Source organism: Marmota marmota, unplaced genomic scaffold (assembly GCF_001458135.2).
Source record: "Marmota marmota marmota unplaced genomic scaffold, marMar, whole genome shotgun sequence".
NCBI classification, from domain to species: Eukaryota; Metazoa; Chordata; class Mammalia; order Rodentia; family Sciuridae; genus Marmota; species Marmota marmota.
The window spans coordinates 14257242-14278691 of record NW_025999853.1 but is presented as its reverse complement, the minus strand read 5'-3'; the positions used below and the strand labels follow the sequence as shown (position 1 = coordinate 14278691).

At 36.5% G+C, this 21450-nt stretch overlaps 1 protein-coding gene across 3 annotated transcripts in view; it reads left to right on the top strand.

Moving 5' to 3' along the window:
- The window catches only part of Cfap54 (cilia and flagella associated protein 54), a 293504-nt gene that overhangs the window by 146252 nt on the left and 125802 nt on the right, over positions 1-21450 (top strand). For all 3 annotated transcript variants that reach the window (XR_007347741.1, XM_048803590.1, XM_048803601.1), the window contains 3 exons: positions 307-393; positions 13143-13265; positions 17547-17600. Coding sequence is in view for 2 of the 3 variants with exons in the window: in XM_048803590.1 (XP_048659547.1) it covers positions 307-393; positions 13143-13265; positions 17547-17600 (264 nt within the window). In the remaining variant the exon portion in view is untranslated. The remainder of the gene's footprint in view (positions 1-306; positions 394-13142; positions 13266-17546; positions 17601-21450) is intronic.

Sequence of the window (21450 nt, the reverse complement as noted above, 5' to 3'; positions counted from 1 at the left end):
GCGTGGAAACTCAATGAATACTTTATAATCACATATCCTAATTTTTATTTTTGTGATCCTGGAGATTGAACCCAGGGTTGCACCTCACTGAGTCACATCCGCAGCTTGTTTTATTTTTTATTTGAGACAGGGTCTTGTCAAACTGGTGAGACTGTCTCCAACTTGCCATTCTCCTGTTTCACTCTCCCAAATTGCTGGGATTACAGGTGTGCACCATCATGCCTGGCTAAATGTTTGGATAAATTTGATTACTAGGTTACTAACTTGATGAAATATATTTGAAACAGGGTGTTTTTCCCCTGGCAGGTTCTGCCTCTCCTTGCATTGTACCAATATTTTGTTTCTGGAATTTGCCAAGACATTGTCAGAAATCTAGAAGCGAGAATCCTCAAGGTATGTCATAAACATTTGATATCCTTTAACTATTATGAGTACTGTTATGCATTAATTTGACTCTAATACTCATAATAATAAGCTGATAATAATTTTGTGGTATATTGATAAAAAATAACTTTCACATCATTGTAATCAAGTATAAGAAATAGCCAGTTAAAAAGGTTTTGATCATTTTATGCTTGGGCCACAGTGGAGTGAGGAACGGCTACCTCTAGAAACAATACTCAACTAACACCAGGAATTTGCAAATCACCACTTCTTCAAGACTGGCTTCCTGGTTCAGAGCAACAAGCCAGTGTTCTGGTTTCTGTTGATTTATTCCTAAGAATCTTTATGTATATTGTGGTATATTAGGATTTTTCAATGCACAGGCAATTGACTTAATAAGACCAGAGAACTAATTCTATAACCCAGAAGTCAGTGAAGTTTCTCTGCCTTTGAGATTCATGTGCTGTCAGCTTGAACCCCATGTGGAAGGGAACCTCGAACATCTCATTCTCTGTACCCACTTTCCTGCAAGCTTCCACTTTGGTTGTTTGTTTTGCATGTGGATCACTGAACATCCAGCAGATTTACTCCCTGTTCTTTACCTCCTCAACTCTTCTTTTTTTAATTTTTAAAATTAATTTTATATTTGTTTTAATTAGTTATACATGACAGTAGAATGCACTTATATACTTTGATATGTCATACATAGATGGGATATAATTTCTCATTTTTTTCTGAGTATGCATATTTTAGAATAATTTTGGTCATACAGTCACATACATACATACAGTAATAATGTCTGTTTCATTCTACTATCTTTCTTATCCCCACATTGCCTTCCCCTCCTTTCACTTCCCTCTACCTAATCTAAGATAACTCTATTCTTTTTTTTTAGCATTACAATTCTTAATACACATATATACCACATTTTTTTATCTCTGTTTGTATATAAAGTATATTGACACCCAATTCAAGTCTTCATACATGTACTTTGTATAATGATGTCCATCACATTCCACCATCCTTGCTAATCCCCTGCCCCCTCCTCTTCCCTCCCACCCCTCTTCCCTACCTAGAATTCATCTATTCCTCCCATGCTCTTCCTCCCTACCCCAACATGAGTCAACCCCCTATATCAGAGAAAACATTCAGAATTTGTTTTTTTGGGATTGGCTGACTTCACTTAGTATTATTTTCCCCAACCCCATCCATTTACCTGCAAACGCCATGGTTTTGTTCTTTTTTATTGCTGAGTAAAATTCCATTGTGTATATATGTCACATTTTTTTTATCCATTCATCCACTGAAGGACATCTAGGTTGATTCCACAGTTTAGCTATTGTGAATTGTGCTGCTATAAACATTAATGTGGCTGTGTCCTTGTAGTGTGCTGTTTTTAAGTCCTTTGGGCATAGTACAAGGAGAGGGATAGCTGGGTCAAATGGTGGTTCCATTCCCAGATTTCCAAGGAATCCACATACTGCTTTCCAAATTGACTGCACCAATTTGCAGTCCCACCAGCAATGTATGACTGTACCTTTTTCTCCACATCGTTGCCAACACTTATTGTTGTTTGTCTTCATAATAGCTGCCATTCTGACTGGAGTGAGATGATATCTTAGAGTAGTTTTGATTTGAATTTCTCTGATTGCTAGAGATGATGAGCATTTTTTCATATATTTGTTGACTGATTGTATATCCTCTTATGAGAAGTGTCTGTTCAGGTCCTTGGCTACTTTATTAATTGGGTTATTTATATTTTGGTGTTTATATTTTGGTGGGTACTTTATATATCCTAGAGATAAATGCTCTATCTGATGTGTGAGGGATAAAGATTTGCTCCCAGGATGTAGGCTCTGTGTTCACCTCACAGATTGTTTCTTTTGCTGAGAAAAAAAATGTTTTAGTTTGATTCCATCCCATTTATTGATTCCTGATTTTAATTTTTGTGTTATAGGAGTCTTATTAAGGAAGTTAGGGCCTAATCCCACATGATGAAGAATAGGACCGGTCTGGGATTGTGGCTCAGCGGTAGAGCGCTCACCTAACACAGGTGAGAGCCGGGTTCGATCCTCAGCACCATAAAAAAAAAAAAACAAAAAAACAAATAAAGGCATTGTGTTGTGTTCATCTACACCTAAAAAAATAAATATTTTTTTTTTAAAAAAGATTAGGGCCTACTTTTTCTTCTATTAGATGCAGAGTCTCTGGTTTAATTCCTTGATCCATTTTGAGTTAAGTTTTGTTCATGGTGAGAGATATGGGTTTAATTTCATTTTGTTACATATGGATTTCCAGTTTTCCCAGCACCATTTGTTGAAGATGCTATCTTTTCTCCAGTGCATGTTTTTGGCACCTTTGTCTAATATAAGATAATTGTAATTTTGTGGGTTGGTCTCTGTGTCCTCTATTCTGTACCATTGGTCTACCGGCCTGTTTTGGTGCCAATATCATGCTGTTTTTGTTACTGTTGCTCTGTAGTATAGTTTAAGGTCTGGTATAGCAATACCACCTGTTTCTCTCTTCCTGCTTAGGATTGCTTTAGCTATTCTTGGTCTCTTATTTTTCCATATGAATTTCATGATTGCCTTTTCTATTTCTATGAGGAATGCCATTGGGATTTTGATTAGAATTGCATTAAATCTGTATTGTACTTTTGGCAGTATGGTCATTTTGATAATATTAATTCTGCCTATCCAAGAGCAAGGTAGATCCTTCCATCTTCTAAGGTCTTGTTTGTTTTCTTTCTTTAGGGTTCTGTAGTTTTCATTGTATAGATTGTTCACCTTTTTTGTTAAGTTGATTCCCAAGTATCTTATTTTTTTGAGGATATTGTGAATGGGATAGTTTTCCTCATTTCCTTCTCAGAGGCTTTGTCACTGATATACAGAAATGCCTTTGATTTATGGGTGTTGATTTTATATCCTGCTACTTTGCTGAATTCATGCACTAGTTCTAGAATTTTTCTGGTGGAGTTTTTTGGGTCTTCTAGGTATAGAATCATATCGTCAGCAAATAGAGCTACTTTAATTTCTTCTTTTCCTATACATATCCTTTTAATTTCTTTTGTCTGTCTAATTGCTCTGGCCAGTGTTTCAAGAACTATGTTGAATAGAAGTGGTGAAAGAGGGCATCCCTGTCTTGTTCCAGATTTTAGAGGGCATGCCTTCAGTTTTTCTCCATTAAGAATGATAGCATGAGAAGAAGATTAACATTAAACAGGGATGAGAGGTGGGAGGGAAAGGGAGAGAGAAGGGAAATTGCATGGAAATGGAAGGAGACCCTCAGAGTTATACAAAAGTACATACAAGAGGAAGTGAGGGGAAAGGGAAAAATAATACAAGGGGGACAAATGAATGTCAGTAGAGGGGGCAGAGAGAGAAGAGGGGAGGGGAGGGGAGGGGAGGGGGGATAGTAGAGGATAGGAAAGGCAGCAGAACACAACAGACACTAGTATGGCAATATGTAAATCAATGGATGTGTAACTGATGTGATTCTGCAATCTGTATATGGGGTAAAAATGGGAGCTCATAACCCACTTGAATCAAAGTGTGAAATATGATATATCAAGAACTATGTAATGTTTTGAACAGCCAACAATAAAAAATTAAAAAAAAAAAAAAAAGAATGATGTTGGCCTGAGGCTTAGCATAGATAGCCTTTACAATGTTGAGATATGTTCCTGTTATCCATAGTTTTTCTAGTGTTTTGAACATAAAGGGGTGCTGTATTTTGTCAAATGCTTTTTCTGCATCTATCGAGGATGATCAAATGATTCTTATCTTTAATTCTATTGACGTGATGAATTACATTTATTGATTTTCGTATGTTGAACCAACTTTGCATCCCTGGGATGAATCCATTTGATCATGGTACACAATCTTTTTGATATGTTTTTGTATCTTATTTGCCAGAATTTTATTGAGAATTTTTGCATCTATGTTCATTAGACATATTGGTCTGAAGTTTTCTTTCTTTGAAATGTCTTTGTCTGGTTTTGGAATCGGGGATATTGGCCTTATAGAATGAGTTTGGAAGTGCTCCCTCTTTTTCTATTTCCTGAAATAAATTGAAGAGTATTGGTATTAGTCCTTCTTAAAGGTCTTGTAGAACTTGGCTGTGTATTCATCCTGACTCAACCTGGGCAGATTATATGACTGAAGAAATTTGTTGATGCCTTCAATGTCTTCTATTTTATTGGAGTATAAGTTTTCAAAATAATTTCTAATTATCCTCTGTATTTCTGTAGTGTCTGTTGTGATATTGTCTTTTTCATATCATCTGCTAGTAATTTGAGTACTCTCTCTCATTCTCTTCGTTAGCATGGTTAAGGGTCTGTCAATTTTATTTATTTTTTCAAAGAACCAACTTTTAGTTTTGTCAATTTTTTTAAATTATTTCTTTTGTTTTGATTTCATTCATTTCTGCTCTAATTTTAATTATTTCTTACCTTCTACTGCTTTTGCTGCTGATTTCTTTTTCTAGGGCTTTGAGATGTAATTTAAGGTCATTTATTAGTTGACTTTTTTTTTTTCTTTTAAGGAATGAACTCTATGCAATGAATTTTCCTTAGTACTGCTTTAATAGTGTCCCAAAGATTTCGATATGTTGTGTTTGTGTTCTCATTTACCTCTAAGAATTTTATACTCTCCTCCTTGATGTCTTCTGTAACCCATTGTTCATTCAATAGCATATTGTTCAGTCTCCATTTGATGCAGAAATTTTTATTTTTTATTTTGCTGTTGATTTCCAATTTCATCCCATTATGATCTGATAAAATACATGATAGTATCTCTACTATTTTGTATTTGCTAAGAGTTGCTTTGTGGCATAGTATATGGTCTATTTTAGAGAAGGATCCATGTGCTGCTGAGAAGAAAGTGTATCTGCTTGATGCTGGTTGAAATATTCTATATATGTCACTTAAGTCTAAGTTATTAATTGTGTTATTGAGCTCTATAGTTTCTTTATTCAACTTTTGTTTGGAAGATCTATCCAGTGGTGGGAAAAGCGTGTTAAAGTCACTTATAATTATTGTGTTGTGGTCAATTTGACTCTTGAACTTGAGAAGAGTTTGTTTGATGAACTTAGCTGCACCATTGTTTGGGGCATATATATTTATGATTGTTATGTTTTGTTGGTATATGGTTCCCTTGAGCAGTATGTAATGTCCATCCTTATCCTTTCTAATTAACTTTGGCTTGAAGTCTACTTTATTTGATATGAGTATAGAAACCCCTGCTTGCTTCCATAGTCCATGTGAGTGGTATGATTTTTCCCAACCTTTCACCTTCAGTCTGTGTATATCTTTTTCTAACAGATGAGTCTCCTATAGGCAACATATTGTTGAATCTTTTTTTTTTTTCAATTTAATCTGCTAGCCTATATCTTTTGATTGGTGAATTTAAGCCATTAATGTTTAGGGTTTCTATTGAAAATGGTTTGCATTTTCAGACATATTTATTTATTTTTGTTATTTAACTTGATTTGGTTTTCTTCTTTGATTAGTTTTTTCCTTTAGTGTACTATTTCCTTTGCTGGTTTTCATTATTTTTTGTTTCCTCTTCATGAACTATTTTGCCAAGGATGTTTTGTAGTGCTGGTTTTCTAGCTATAAATTCTTTTAAGTTTTGTTTATCATGGAAGATTTTTATTTCATCTTCAAATTTGAAGCTTAATTTTGCTGGATACAAGATTCTTGGTTGGCACCCATTATCTTTCAGAGCTTGAAATATGTTGTTCCAGGATCTTCTAGCTTTCAGGGTCTGTGTTGAAAAATCTGCCATTATCCTAATTGATTTACCCCTATATATAATCTGATTCCTTTCTCTTGTGGCTTTTAAAATTCTCTCCTTTTTCTGCATGTTGGGCATTTTCATTATAATGTGTCTTGGTGTAGGTCTGTTGTGATTTTGCACATTTGGAATCCTGTAGGCTTCTTAGATTTGGATTTCTGTTTCATTATTCATGTCTGGAAAGTTTTCTGATATTATTTCATTGAAAAGATTGCTCACTCCTTGGTTTGGACCTCTATGCCTTCCTCTCTCCTAATAACTCTTAAATTTGGTCTTGTTATGCTATCCCATATTTCTTGAATGTTCTGCTCGTGGTTTCTTATCATTTTCACTGTGCTATCTACATTCTTTTCAAGATGATATACTTTATCTTCATTGTCTGATGTCCTATCTTCTAAGTGGTCTACTCTGTTGGTGATGCTGTCATTTGATTTTTTAATTTGGTTTATTATTTCTTTCATTTCAAGGGTTTCTGTGTGTGTGTGTGTTTTGTTTTTGTTTTTTGTATAACCTCTATCTCCCTGTTGAGGTGATCTTTTGTTTCTTGGATTTGTTTATGTAGCTCATTTTCAAAGTGATCTTTCACTGCCTGTATTTGTTTTCTAATGTCTTCTTTGAGATCCCAAAGCATTTAATCATGTATATCCTGAAATCTTTCCCTGTCATTCTTTCTGCACATTCAACACATCTTCTAATGATGTGTTGTCTTGAATTGTTTGTGGTACTTTCTTCCCTTGTCTCTTTATGTTTCTCACATTTCTTTCTTTTCAGCTCTGTGGGACTGGAGTTTTATTGTTTTTACCCTATAGATTTGTATTGCTCTTGTATGGTTCCAAGATCCCTCCTTTGTGGGGAAGGACAATGTTAACAGATCCTAATATCAACAGTATATCACCTATGAACAAATTATTGATATTAAGACATTTATAGTTAATCTCAATGTCCAGAAATGTTGGATTCAATTATTATTTAAAATAATATAATCAGTAGTTTTATAAAAGGTGTACAGTTTCTGGTGGTGGACAGTGAACTGGGGGTCGGGCATAGGATGCTATGGTAAGGGGGAAAGATGTGAGGGTATGGGGTTAATATAACTTAGGAAATTTGAAGGAGAACTCTAATGAAGAGTGTTAGTAGCAGGGAATAGAGAGGAAGTAATTTAGGGTAGACAAGTACATGGGAGGACAGTAGAGTACAAAAAAACAAACACACATATGTATTTAGAAAATTACAGGATGTTAAAATAGTAAAATTTGGAGGGTGAAAGAAGAAGAAAGAGAAGAAGAGAAAAAGGGAAAGAAAGAAAGAAAGAAAGAGAAAAGAGAGAGAAGAAAGAAAAAAGAGAATAAAAACATTTTAAAAAAGGGGAGGCCTTATGCAATTCTCCATAATTTTTATTCAGGTGACTCAGTTCTCAAAATTCTATTTCATGTAAAGTTCTTGGTTTCACATATATTGAAGTTGTGAGAGCCAGAGGATAGAAGGGTAGAAGAGAAAGAAAAAGGATAATATTGGGGCGGGAGGGAACAACAAAAAAACCTCTTAGAATTCCATTTCCTTCCTGCTTCTCTTCTCTTCCAGTAGGGGGAGTTGTTTTAAGCTGGAGTCTCTGACCTACGTATTGTGTAGGTAACCAGGGTGAGAAGACTTGAGCCCCCTCTCCTGCCTGGAGCTTCCCGGATCAACCCTGGCCTCTCTAGTTTGCTTCAGGTTTTTAGACCCCTCCCCTGTTTTGCTTATCAGGTCCCAACTGTGGGACCTCTCGCCCTTCGCTTGCTCCGGGGGGGCGGTGCCCTTTCAGCTGAGAGTGGTTTTGTGCTGGGTGGAGGGAAGGGGAGGAAGGTGGAAACCAGGTACCTGTTCAAATGGTCTGCGCTGATAGCCACGCGCAACAAAAAATGGTGAGAAAGGTTTTCCAAGATGCAGTCAGTCTGCTTGTAGCACAGGGGTGTCTGGTGAGGTGGGGGGAGCTGGGATGGCCTTGTGCTATGGCTAGATTGCAGCCTGTGACCTGCATGGGAGTGGAGCACAGCTGATGAGGTGATTCTGCTCCTCTGCTTGAGAGCTGTGTGTGCGCTGGAACTGCAAGCTTTGGGTCAGGAGTCAGGAGTCTTACTGGAACATGAAGCTCTGATTTCTGTGCAGGTGGTGGCAGCTCTGGTGGTTTCTATGAAAATCCACTGTATAGGGGCCCTGTCGCTTGCTCTGAGATGTTGTATTCCATCTAGGTGAGACTTTGTTGAGACGCCGCCTGACTGTTTTCTTGGTCAATTCCACAGAGCAGCCAGAAACAGGACCTCCTCTATTCTGCCATCTTGGACCTCTCTATTCCGCCGTCTTGGATTTCTCCTCAACTCTTAAATGGAATTCAACCCCATTCATTTTTCTACACACACACGTACACACATACTGTTATACTCATACATAAACATATATAACATATTTACCTAGGACCTTTGTTTCTTTTGTGCACTTTACTGAATTTTGGGAAAACAGGAAAATTGAAGTACAAATAATTTAAAATAGAATATTTGGCATTCTTGAGCTTAAAATACTTCTTGGCCATCATTTTATGCTTTTGCCTCTCTTCCTGTGGCATAATCAGGTGTATGCTGGAAAATGATTCATGTGAGCCCTTTTTTAAAGCTGATTTGTATTTTTCAGTTTTCTTCCATTTTGTGAATGCACCCACTATGGCTGTCGAAATTACCCACAAGGCGTCACTGAAGACACATAATCAGCTCTTGCAATTAGGAGTGAGTGGCCACCAGCACTATATTCCAGCACACCTCTTCTTCCTTTTTTGGAAGTACCCTCCATTTTTTTTCCTGCATCCCTCCTGTTTTTTTTAATGAGGAAAGCTTAGCTTTCCCCTGGACTACTATCTCATTCAGACCCTTTGGGCCTCTGAGAAAAGTCCATTGTCCTCTAATTATAAATAAAGCAATTCCTAAGAGGACTTCTGGTGCTACTGATATATTTTAACCTCAAGAATAAATAATTCATCGTTGATCATGAAAATTTCTGGATCACCTTCTCTGAGTTATTGATTCTTATGAACTCTCTTGCTTTTGAATTTCAAAAACACATTTCTTAAAACTACATATAATTTTCCCAGTCTCTCAACAGTAGTCTCTTTAAGATTGCAAAATTCTTAAGGCTAGGGCTGTATCTTATTTATTTTTTAATTTCCTACACTAACTTGAGAAATAAATTCACATTCTTGATATTCAGTCATTAATTATTGGATTGAATTTAAAATTTGCAGACATCTATAAAATGTCTGCTTTGTACATTCTGTTTAGTGTTAGTGGAGCTAACCTAGAAAATACTTAATAAATGTTCATTGATTTAATTCTAAAACAACCTTTACTGAGTACTTTCTATTTAAAAGCACCATGTTAGTAACTTGAGTCCAAGAAACGTCACTCATGGTCCTTTCTTGCTTTGAGAACTGGGAAGAGAGATGGGACATATACACAAGTCACATATATGTACTTGTCACTTTATCATTTGCAAATTAGCTTGATAAGCTTTGTCTCCAAGAGTTTAAAAGAGGGAAAAATGGCTTTTAGCCTTGAGATTTCAATAAGAAGATAAGAATTTAGACTTGGAAAGCCTACAACTGAGTGGGAGAGAGGAGGAAGGGAATGTTCTTGGCAGAAAACAGTGTGAAAGATGCAAAGGTGAAAAAAGTATGGACTTGCTTAGGGGGCAGCGATGGTTCAGTCACGCTGAAGTGGAGGTTCTGAGCAAGGGGGTTGCAGAAGGTAACATGAGAAACACCAGAGGGCCACGGTATGGAGAAAACCAGGGACCCGGCTTGAATTCCAGACTGTGAAGACATAATGGGGAGGTTGTGCAGTAAGGGAAATGGGAGAAATCTGGAGACAGAATTGGATAACAGGTATATTCTGGTCTGTTATTAAGAGGAAGGAAGCATGGTGGGGTTGCAGTGGCCATTAAAAGCATCAGGAGGAGAACCAGGAGGGCCCTGAAAGTCAGAATTCAGAACAAACTTTTTGGTTAGATGACTTTTGTTTATTGTCTTAGTCTTTTTTTTCTGTTGCTTCAACAGTAGATCTGAGATTGGGTAATTTATGAAGAAAATACATCTATTTCTCAGAGTTCTGAAGGCTAGGAAGTCCAGGATCCAGGGGCTGCATCTGTTGAGGGCCTTCTTGCTGCATCATAACATGGCAGAATGTATCATGTGGTGAGAGATCAGCAGGCATAGATTCAGATCTCCCTTCCTCTCCTTATAAGCAACTAATGATATCATCTAATCTTAATCACCTCCTAATGGCCTCACCCCAAATATCATCAATATGTGAATTCAGAGTCTAAGTTTTACTACATGAACAATTGGAGATCACATTCAAACCACAGCAGTTTGTTAGCATGTGGCAGCTGTTTTCATTCAGGAGTAGTCAGTGAAGGGGGCTGGGGTTGTGGGTTGGGATTGTGGGGTTGTGGGGTTGGGGTTGTGGGGTTGTGAGCTGGGGTTGTGGCTCAGCGCTTGCCTAGCACATGCAAGGCCCTGGGTTCGATCTCAGCACCACATAAAAGTAAATAAAGGTATTGTGTTCAACTACAACTAAAAAATAAATTTTTAAAAACAAAATAAAAAATAAAAATCAGCGAAGAACTGTGGACTGTATTCTGCAGCTTTGGGTTGGATGGGGGATGCTAGAATTTTGATCAGGAGAATGACATCATCCTTGTATCTGGTGACAGTGTTGGGAGGAGGATGAGACAGAAGTAGATCTTACTGGCTTATTAGGATTGAAAAACTGAATTAGGGGTTTGACAGCTGCAATAACAGATGCAATATAAAAGAGCAAGTACTGATAGATCTCACAGAGGAAGAAATAACCGCCTGTCTGAGCAAAGTTTGTTGGATCTTTCTGAAGCAAACTGTGGTCAGTGAGTGGTAAGAAAGAAAAGTCAATCAGGAAACAGCAAACAATGATCCTTTCTGACAGTGTACCCAGTAATCCATCATTCTGTTCAGTTTCTGTGTGTACTAGTCTCTTTCAGGGGAAGCTGTAAAACTTCTTGACAATCAACTGGTCTGGCTTCACTCTGGATCTGTCGACCTCATCAAAGATTTATTCTTCTGCACATATTAAACATTCCTAGGAAGGGTACTGATAGTTCTGTATTTGTGTGAGTGAAGGGTTGATTTATATAGCCAGTTCTTTTTGTCTATTCTGGCTTGTTTGTGTTCATGGCATTGGTCACTTCTGGAAATATTATGTCTATTCTTAACAGCATTGCTTTTCTAAACAGTCAGATTGGTATGATAAACTGCAACCAGAGATAGCCTTGACAGATGTCCATGTACAGACTCTTAAGAGTCAAGACTAGAGGAGACTAACCCACACACAGATCCTGGGAAGGGTTTTCTTATAGGAATAATGAGAACAAATGGACATCTAGAAACCTGAAAGGGTTTCCATGTCTCTCTGAGTGTCTACTTTGGTGCTACGTGGCACTGGGGAGGTTAGAGATTAAGGTGTCTTAGGAAAGATGACACAGTTTGCACTCAATAAACAAGCAACTTCCTCTTTCCCATTAATGTTCTCCTGGCCTTTCAGGCTTTATTTGTATAGTCAATTTTCCCCTAACTTACCTCTTTCCTTAAGGTTTATATACTCTTGAGATTCCTAAACTAGTAGTGAAAGGAAAACGGAGAGTAAGATAGATTGAAATGCTAAGGATAAATTGAATTTTGCTTTATATAAAAAAATATAATAGAAATATATATATATATATGCATATACATAACATAAACTATGTGTGTGTGTGTGTGTGTGTGTATGTCTTTATCCAACTTTGCATTTTATTCCCTGTGAGCACATTTTACCTTTTCATTCTCTATTCTCTCTAAAGTCTCTGGATGTTTTCAAAATACGAGTCAGGTTAAGGCTCTGTTCCAAAGCCTCTACTAACTTCTTACCCCATAGGAAAGACAGTTCCTCCTGGGACCTGCAGGTTCTATATGACTTTTGTATCTACTGTCATACCCACCTTCCCACCCTCTTCCCCTCAATTACTGAGTTCCAGCCACACAGGCTGTTCTTGGAACACTCTAGGATACAAAACTGCTCCCATCACATGACCTTTATTCTCAGGACCCTCTTGGCAAATTCTCATAAGACTTTGTGGCTTATGTCATTACCATCTCTTCTCTTGAATGGCTTCCCCTCACAGTTGTTCTTCCTGATCCCAGTCTCGAAAGTAGCGTTTTGTCAGACTCCATGCTTCCTCATACTGTGTCTTCATGTATCACCTACATTTACCTAAATGTGCATCCAAAGGTGTGGAACCTCCAAGAGTGCTTACTGTTTAAGAAGTGCCCTATAAACATGTTGAATGAACACATGAATTTGAATTTGATCTTTTCTTTATATCATTTCCCAGTAGTCCTGCTGGTTTATATTCAAAATAAGCCATGTAAAATGCATAGTGATCAATTAATGTTAAGCTAATAATTATGGATAAGAAAATTAGTAGTTGTCTCTATATTGATATGTTGTGGAGTTAGTCTCCTGTTTTTTTTTTACTTTCCCCAGAGAACATCAGGAAAGTTTCAGCTTTGTTTTTCTTTTAAGCCACAATTTACCATGGGAAGAGAATTACTTTTAAGACTTTTCCATGGCTATATTATTTCTGTGTGTTTGCCTCTGATGAAGTAAGCAACCTCTGATAACTGCCCACTCTTTCCAACACCTTCCTGTTACTGTTCGTTAGCTTCTGGGTTCATCGCACATGTAAAATGGCATATGTACAGACATGTGAAGATCCATCCACTCCCTAGCTAGTAAACATTAATTCATAATACTTTACTGTCACTAAGCAGAAATTTTGGATCTCAGAGTTGGTTATTTTTCTCTAAAGTTTTTATTTTGTAAGTGAAACAAACTATTTAACTTAAAATCTTCTTTTTTTTCTTTACAGATAGAAGTCCTTACAGATTTGCACTTCTTTTCTGAGGCCTTTTATGAGTTATCCTTGATATTTTATGGGAAAAACATGCCTTGTCCAGTGCCTTCTGGCTTTAAAGCTACTGGAAAAATTAAGGTAACTTACTAATTTGAACTGTTCTTTGTCTTCGAAGGTTATAATTCTAAAATCTAGGAAACATTCCAACAACAGCATATTTACATGTCTCCAGTACTCCACACTGCTTTGTTAAATCTGGTTACAGCTAATATTAGATTTTATGAGTTTTAATCTATCTGGAATAGCACAGTGTCATGAGGGATATAGCAAGGTTCTGTAGTAAATTTTTGCAATGGAATTCTGGCACAGGGACACTGAATATTGCTTTTTATTATAGTTATTATAAGCCAGTTCTTTAGACACATCAGCCAACACATTTTAGGTTTTTTAGTCTAATCCTATAATTTCTGGTTAATGTTCTTACTCAAAATAATCTCTCCTTATAACTCATTTGGACCTTTTTGATTGATAAACATCACATCAATGAATTGAGAATATTTTGTTCAGATTTCTTCTGATTTCTGTGGGGAATGAACATTCTTCTCCATTTTGCCTAGAATGTTTGGTTTTAGGAGACAGTTTTACCGGGATCACTTGATTTGTATTTATAGACTAGATAACTGGAGAATTCTTGAAAACAAGTACTAGAGTTCATGATGAAAGCAGAAATTAAATCAGAGTGAGTTATTATTTTCCTCTGCTTTGGTCTTCATGGTGATCTGGGAATCAGATGCTGTAGGCAGATGCTTGGATCCATGTGAGCCAAGAATAAAGGAAATGGGTGAGAGGCAGGGTAGAAAGTCCCTTTGCCTGAGGGAAACCATATGTGTGAGGAGTGAGACTGACAGACATAATACATTCTGGTGTGATTTGAATTTAGAGGACCTAAAAGAACCTGGGGGAATTATCTGTAAGACTTGGAAATCAGTTGCATAAGCTGACATTATATTTTACATATTGTGTCTACTACATCAGCATATTCCCCTAAAATGTACTTCTTTTTATTCCATATGACTGCTACAACATTGTAATTTATTATTATAGGGAGGGGGTGTAACTTAGTGTTAGAGCACTTGCCTAGCATGCATGAAGCCATGGGTTCAATCCCCAGCACTGCACAAAATAAGTAAATAAATAAACATCTATATATCTATATCTATACATAGAAGGAATATCTATGTGTTATATGGCATACATGGTATGTATGTGTGTGGATATGTATGTGTTTGTCTACCTGTCTGTTTATCTACTACCTTCCTATCAAGAGAGAGGTTAGTTGGTTATTTCCTTCATTTTTTGTTGTATAAATGAATTCATCTTCTTGCCTGGATTAAGTTAGTAGTATTTTCTTGCTTGAATCTTAGTCAACAGTCTTTCCCTATTACAAATGGTTTGTATTTTGCTATTAAAATTATATTTTAACTCATGTGTAATGTTTCTCAAGTGCTTACTGAATATAGGTATTTTTCTAGACTGGGGATGGAGCAGTAAAGAACAAATGGATCTCATAGTCCAGGGGGGAGACAAATAATAAACATATTTAGCACATAAATATAAGTCAGATGGAGGTATGAGGGTCAATCCAGCTGAACTGAGGGGAACTATTAACCAGGGCAGCTCAGGTTGCTGTTTTATTCAGGCCGGTCTCTAATAACCAGGTTTTGAGGAAAGTGAACCATGGAAAGATCTGTGGGAACAGCCTCCCAAGTGGGAGGAACTATAAAGGCAAAGGCTCTGAGAAGGATGCTTGCAAGATGTGGTTGAGGGAAAACAACAAGGCCAAATGAGAATTCAGGAAAGAGAAGAGGAGGGTAGAACCCAGGAGCCAGGTTATGTAAAACCTCCTGAGGCTCAGTCAGGACTGGCATTTACTCTCTACCCGATGGGAAACTGTAACCGACAAGGGTTTTGAGCAGAGACATGACATGATAGGAATTAAATATAAATCAACTACTTTGTTTGCTTTTTGTGAAATAAACTGTGAGCAAGCAAGGTATAAATAGGGAGACCAATGAGAAGGCTGTTGCAAGCAATTTGGTTGAGACATGATAATAGTTGGAGTAATAGTGGTGGAGGGAGTGAGCAGTGGTTCTGTTCAGGGTGTATTGTGAAGATAGAGCTGACAGCATTTGCTGATGATGGTTTAGGTTTGGGATGTAAGAGACTTAAGTCAAGGTGAATGCAGAATGTTCAACTTGAACGACTGGTAGAAAGAAGTTTTCATATACCGAGAAGGGGAGTGCTGCTCCTGGCAGGAATTGAACATGATAAATATGAGATCCATAGTAGACAACCAGGTGGCTATGTAGCATATATAGAGGCAGAGACTGTAATCCAGGGGAGAGGGTGGGGTTGCAGGTATGTTTGGAAGCATTAACATAGAGATTTTAAATAATAGAACTAGGTACAATCAGCTAGGATCCCAGGCAGATAGAGAAATCTAGAAAAGAGAAAACTGAACTTTAGGTCATCCACATTTAGAAGATGAGAAGGAAAGAAACCAATTGGGTAGAATAATGAGAAATGAGAATTTTCAATGGCCACAGTTTTCACCCAAATAAACAATCAAAAAGTCTGGAACTAATTTTTACATGTAAATTCCAGCCTTCATTTTTATCCACAAGCTTCATAAGATAACTGTGTGGGCGAATTATCTCCCAATAGATTCTGACTTCAAATTTTGTATTCTCAAAGTTAATTTGCAGCTTTCCAGCTTCAATTGGGAATTTAAAAAGTGTAATTAAAAGAGGAAATGCTTTCAGGGTTTATAATTAAAATAGGTGCCAATGTTATTAGGCTGCAGGCCAGTTATTTAAAGAAGGGATTAATGAATTAAGTTTCACTTGTAAAGGAAGTAACTGAAAAAAAAAATTATGGATTACTATTGGACTTTTCATAGTCCTTTAAAAATTCTATATTTTAACATTATATTTATATTGAGATTCTGCTCTTATCACCAAATCTAAGGTCCCACTATGAACTCTTTTCAATTTGTATCACCAGAGATACCACCATCACCACATTCAGTTACTAACTTTTCAATGTATTCTAGGCAGCAAAATGTATCTTCAAAAAAAAAAAATGATTTTTAAAAACACTAATATTTTCCTCCATTGAAAGCTATATATGATGTATTGGTTTGGGAGTCCCTCAAAAGCAGATTGTGAGACAGAGATTTGGAAGCAAATAATGTATTGGGAGGCAATTCCAGGGTGTATGGTGAATGAATGGTAAAGTTACACCAGAAAAGTGGGAAAGTTACTTCCAGAGAGCATTGAAAAGAAGGTCCCTGCCATGGGCAACTGGGATAGAACAAGTCTCTTATTCCTCAATGGTAAGGGTTTTACCCTGTACCACTAGCCTCTCTTGAACATTCTTATGACCATAGAATTACCTCAGGCAAAGAGGTAGTACACCAACCATGTGGAGGCAGACCCTTTATGGAAGCTTTTGGTGACTTCCTGGTGACCGAGCTGATATGCAAGGATGTCAGTATTGGCTTCTCTTAATGGACATCTTTTACAAAGGGCTTTCTATTCCAAGAGGGCCTTTTTCTGCTCCAGGATACAACAGTCTCTTCTGGCAAATGAATAATTTCCTTGATGCACCATTAAATTTATAGCTAAATGCATTAATAAATTATTCACAAAACAAGCAAAAGTACCACAAAAATAGTCATTCTGAATAGTAATACAGTTTTACCTCAAGCTGGGAAAGACAGTGTTAAGTGATAATCCTCAATGCTGTTAGAATTTTGAATTTCTACACAATATGTGAGGGAACGTAAATTGGGCCAGCCCATTTCTGTTTTCTCGATATATGGGCCAGACCATTTCTGTTTTCTCAATATATTCCTATATTTTGACCCAGAAATCCTGCATTCAGGAATGTATACAGAGGCAATAGTCAGAAATACAGACAAAATGGTCACCAGTGTTATTTAAGCTAAGGCTGATTTGTGGAGAGATGATGGGAAGCAGCCCCCTTAGGTGTCTAAAAGTGGGCAAGAGGTTAACAGGGCTACATTCTTAGGCAAGTATTTCCTATCAGACCAAAGTTATAAATAATGGTATCAGAAAAAATTATGATGTAATACTTAGTGAAAATGAAATTCAAATCCATATATAATTTTAAAAAATTCATTAAAAATAAATTGGTAGAGAAGACATAAAAATATTAACGCTGACCTCACAAAGGAAATTGACTTATGTATGATTTTTACTTTATTTTTTATATTAATCTTTTATGACTAGAGCATATATTACTTTTACAATAAAAATGGTACACATTAATAGTTTCATTGAAAAGAATATTCAAATTATCTAGTTCCTACTGTTAATATTTTGCTTTTTTTGACAGTTGTTTCAGTCATTTGACTCAGGAAAACCTCTTACCAACAAAGAAAACATACAGGTAAGGATAATAATGTTTTCTAAACATTGGCTATATAGCATGGATAATTTTTTTTTAGTGCTAATAATTTTTGAGTCATTTCAACTATCCAGTAAATATAATCTTTGGTTTGGGAAATCTTCTATATAATATGCTTTCCTATTTCTAATAGTGGAGTTGTATCTCAACATCCTGAAGCCAGAGGTAGGATTGGATCAAACTGTTCTAGCAAATAATTGTGACTGCTCCTGTTTTTCATAAAGATGTGTATTCAATTTGCTCATCTAGCCATAGTAATTATCTCTAACTTTAATATTTATTTGGTTACCTACCAGGTAACTCTGATTGTAATAAAAGGGTTCTGTCTATTTTGAAATGGCCCAGTTTGTTGCCAGTTCCTAGTCTGTCAGCCAATGGTTTGGCAGAGTTTTCATTTGGCATTTTCATTAAGTTGCTCCTCTGATTTTTCCAATATTTTTCCACATGAAGAAAATGAGACTGCTCATATAAATACATTTAGGGTAGTCAATAATTGAATGATTGGAATTTTAAGCATTTGATATCCTAGTTGCATTTAAATATCTTCAAATAATCATTTAAAAAATTCTAGGGATATTGGTAGTCTGTGCCCTAGAAAATGCTGGGACAGAGTGCTGTATCACAACTATGATTACAAGATATTAGAGATGGGGAAGGAGTCCACAGTTAACATGGGCAGAGATTACACATAGGTTTATTTATTATTTAAATCCTATGAAACAGTATCGTATTTTAAATAAGGTGGTTTTTTAAAATTAAATAACTTGAGAGATATTTCCTCAAAATTATTTTTTTTCTCTTCCATAATTTTAATAGAAATAGGTCTACCTTTTATTAAATGTAAACTTAATTTTTTCCTATTATTGTTTATTACACAAAGTCTACTTTTAATTATGCTTTGTATGATTCAATATTTTTGCCTAAAATTTAATTTTAATTTATAAGGAAGTTGCCTGAAATGAAAGAACTGATATTAGGAAGATGTAAATAAATATTCTTATCTTATTTTAGTGCTCTAAGACCTTGGGGGGTTTAAGAGTATTTATGACTTTTCAATCATAAATGCCAGAATATCCTAAAAACAGTGCCTCTAGGAGCAGTTTTTGATATAAAAAGAATGTCTGATCGTTTCTTTTTATACAAAAAGAGACTGACAGTATAATGGAAACCTGATTTCTAATAGCTAATTAATTAAAACAGTACTGTTGGCCCACTTAAGACTCTTCAGATTACACTTTGTATTTTCTGCATAGAGGGAGAGAAAGGAGTATTAAATAGCATTACTAATTAATCTTCCTTTGATCCTCAAGTGTTTGTGTGTAATTGTCAAGGCTCATTAAATCACTGCTTGCTATGATAGGAAAAGAGAAGAAAATGTCCTCTCTCCTCACCCCTAGTCCATCTGAAATTTCTCCTTTAGAAAGAAAGGGTCAACCATTTTCCTAATGCAACAGCTTGGCAGAAAGTCAGGCCGAGTGGCTGTTCCATGTGCTGCTTTTCTGAATGCATTGATTTCAACTCTTTTGAAAAGATTCAGAAAAGAGAATAAACAATAACAACAAACATCCCCACTGCCACTGTTGTTTCAAACTTTCCCAAGCAATATTAATTACTATACTTACATAAGGCAAATAGTTTCCCTCTTTTCTAGAATAGGTAGCTCCTTTTATATTAACTCCAAAAATATCTATGAAGAGCCTGTTGTATGCAAGGCACAGATTAATGATGTCAATCAAATGTGTCAATCAGCACTCCAGACAAACCTCAGTCCTCCTGGAGCTTATAGTAACACACAGGAATAAGAATAAACATAACATATAAGTAAACATTATAAACAAGTAAAGTACATATTTTACAAGTAGGAGAACCTTGCTTGGGAAAAATAAACCCAGAAGTAGGTGAAAGGGGTTGGGAGCATGGGGTAGAGTGAATATTTTAATTTTAAATGGGGTTATCATTCCCAAAACAGGTAAAGGGTAAGGCATATGCAATCCAGAGAAAGAACAATCTAGAAAGAGGGAATAGCAAGTGCAAAGGCCCTGTCTATCTTGGTGAGAGATACCTTGAGCCTAGTGTCTACAGCTGTGGTGGGGAGCTATAGGACATAAAGTCAGAGAGGTAAAATTAAGAAGGGCCTTATAGGGACATTGTAACTTAGTCTTATATAAGAAAAATGGAAAGCCACTGGAAGGGCTTTGAGCAGAGGTGTGGACAGTTTGGTTTATCTGTTGATCCCACTGTGTGGCAGGTACTGTTCTGATTCTGAAAATAGTTTAAACTCACCAGTCATCAAAATAGACACATCCTCAGTCCTTGTGAAGCTTGTGTGTAGGGATTGGTTAGGAGAGGAGAGTAGGAATATAGTTTTAGACATACGGAGTTTGAGATATGTCTTAGACATCTAAGTGGAGGAGTTGTTAGTTGTTTATATTGTGAATTTTGATTCCAGAAGGGAGATTGGACCTAGAGTAAAAAGCTCATGATTTCATCAGCCTTTAGATGAAATAAAACCAAGTGCCTGATTAAGATCATCTAAGGGGAGAGTGAGGACTGAGTTCTGAGAGATTACAGTATTAAGAGGTACAGGATAAGAGAAGGAACCACCAAAGAAGAATGAAAAGTAGTGGCTAGTAGGATATGAGGGAAGTAAAGGGAGTGTGGTAGCCCAAAATGCAAGAGAAAAAAGCACTTGAGAAGGAGGGAGATGATCAATAGTATAAAATTAAGTATCATAAATCACTCAGTCTTAAATGTGATTTTTTTTCACATTTAACATCTTTGAAATTAGAATGCAACTTACAGATGATGATATGACAGTTCAATGTGCACATAAAATAACGGTTAGATTAGAAATAGCATATATATGAGGACTAGAATTGAACATTGGATTTAGCCAAGTGTAGGCATTGGCAATCTTGATCAAAGGGTTTGAATGTAGAGATGGAGTGAGTTTAAAAGCAAATTAAATGATAGAAATTAGAATATTGACAATTCCTTTTTTAAAAAAATTTATTTGTTCATTTTAGTCATACATGACAGTATAATGTCTTTTGACATGCTATACACACATGGAGTGTAATTTCCCGTTCTTGTGGTTGTGCATGATGTGGAGTTACACCAGTCATGTATAATATTGACAATTCTTAAGAGGGGTTCCGTGAAGAGTAGCAGGGAATTAGGGGAGTAACTTGAAAAGGAAAATAGGTTATAAAGGGTTTTGGTTTTTTGGTGAAGGAGATAATAGCATGGCTATGTGCTGATAGGAATGTCTGTGTGGGAAACATTTGTGATGCAGGAGTGAATGAGCCATATAGGAGAGAATGAGCGATATAGGAGAGAATGATTGAGAGGGTCACTGGGTCAGGACTGACTGTCTAAGTGGGAGCAAAAGCTTTAGGCAGAGGGAAGGAAAGTGGAACTCTGACGAGTAGATTCTTAGGTAGGTGAAATAGGTGGAGCAATGGGGTTTGGATGCTCTACTCTGCTTCAATTTTCTCATTTTAATGGAGAAGGCAAAGATCATTAGCTGGGAGAAGGAGAAGGAAGAAAGGATTAGAATTTGGAGGACAGAAGGGCATTGAAATGATTGTATGGGAGATAAGGACAATGAGTAGACTGGCAAAATATTTAGAGTGATTACTAGGCAGCACTGAGGTTTGGGGTGAGTACTTAAAGTAGGGCCACTTGTGAGTTTGTGTGATCTTATCAGGTCTTCTTCAATCGCAGACCCTAAGATGACTTAAAATTTGATTTCAGGGTTATGCCTATGATTACCAGGCAGGTGTGTTGTGTGTGAGGGAAAGGGGGGAGGGTTAACGGTATATACAAGGAG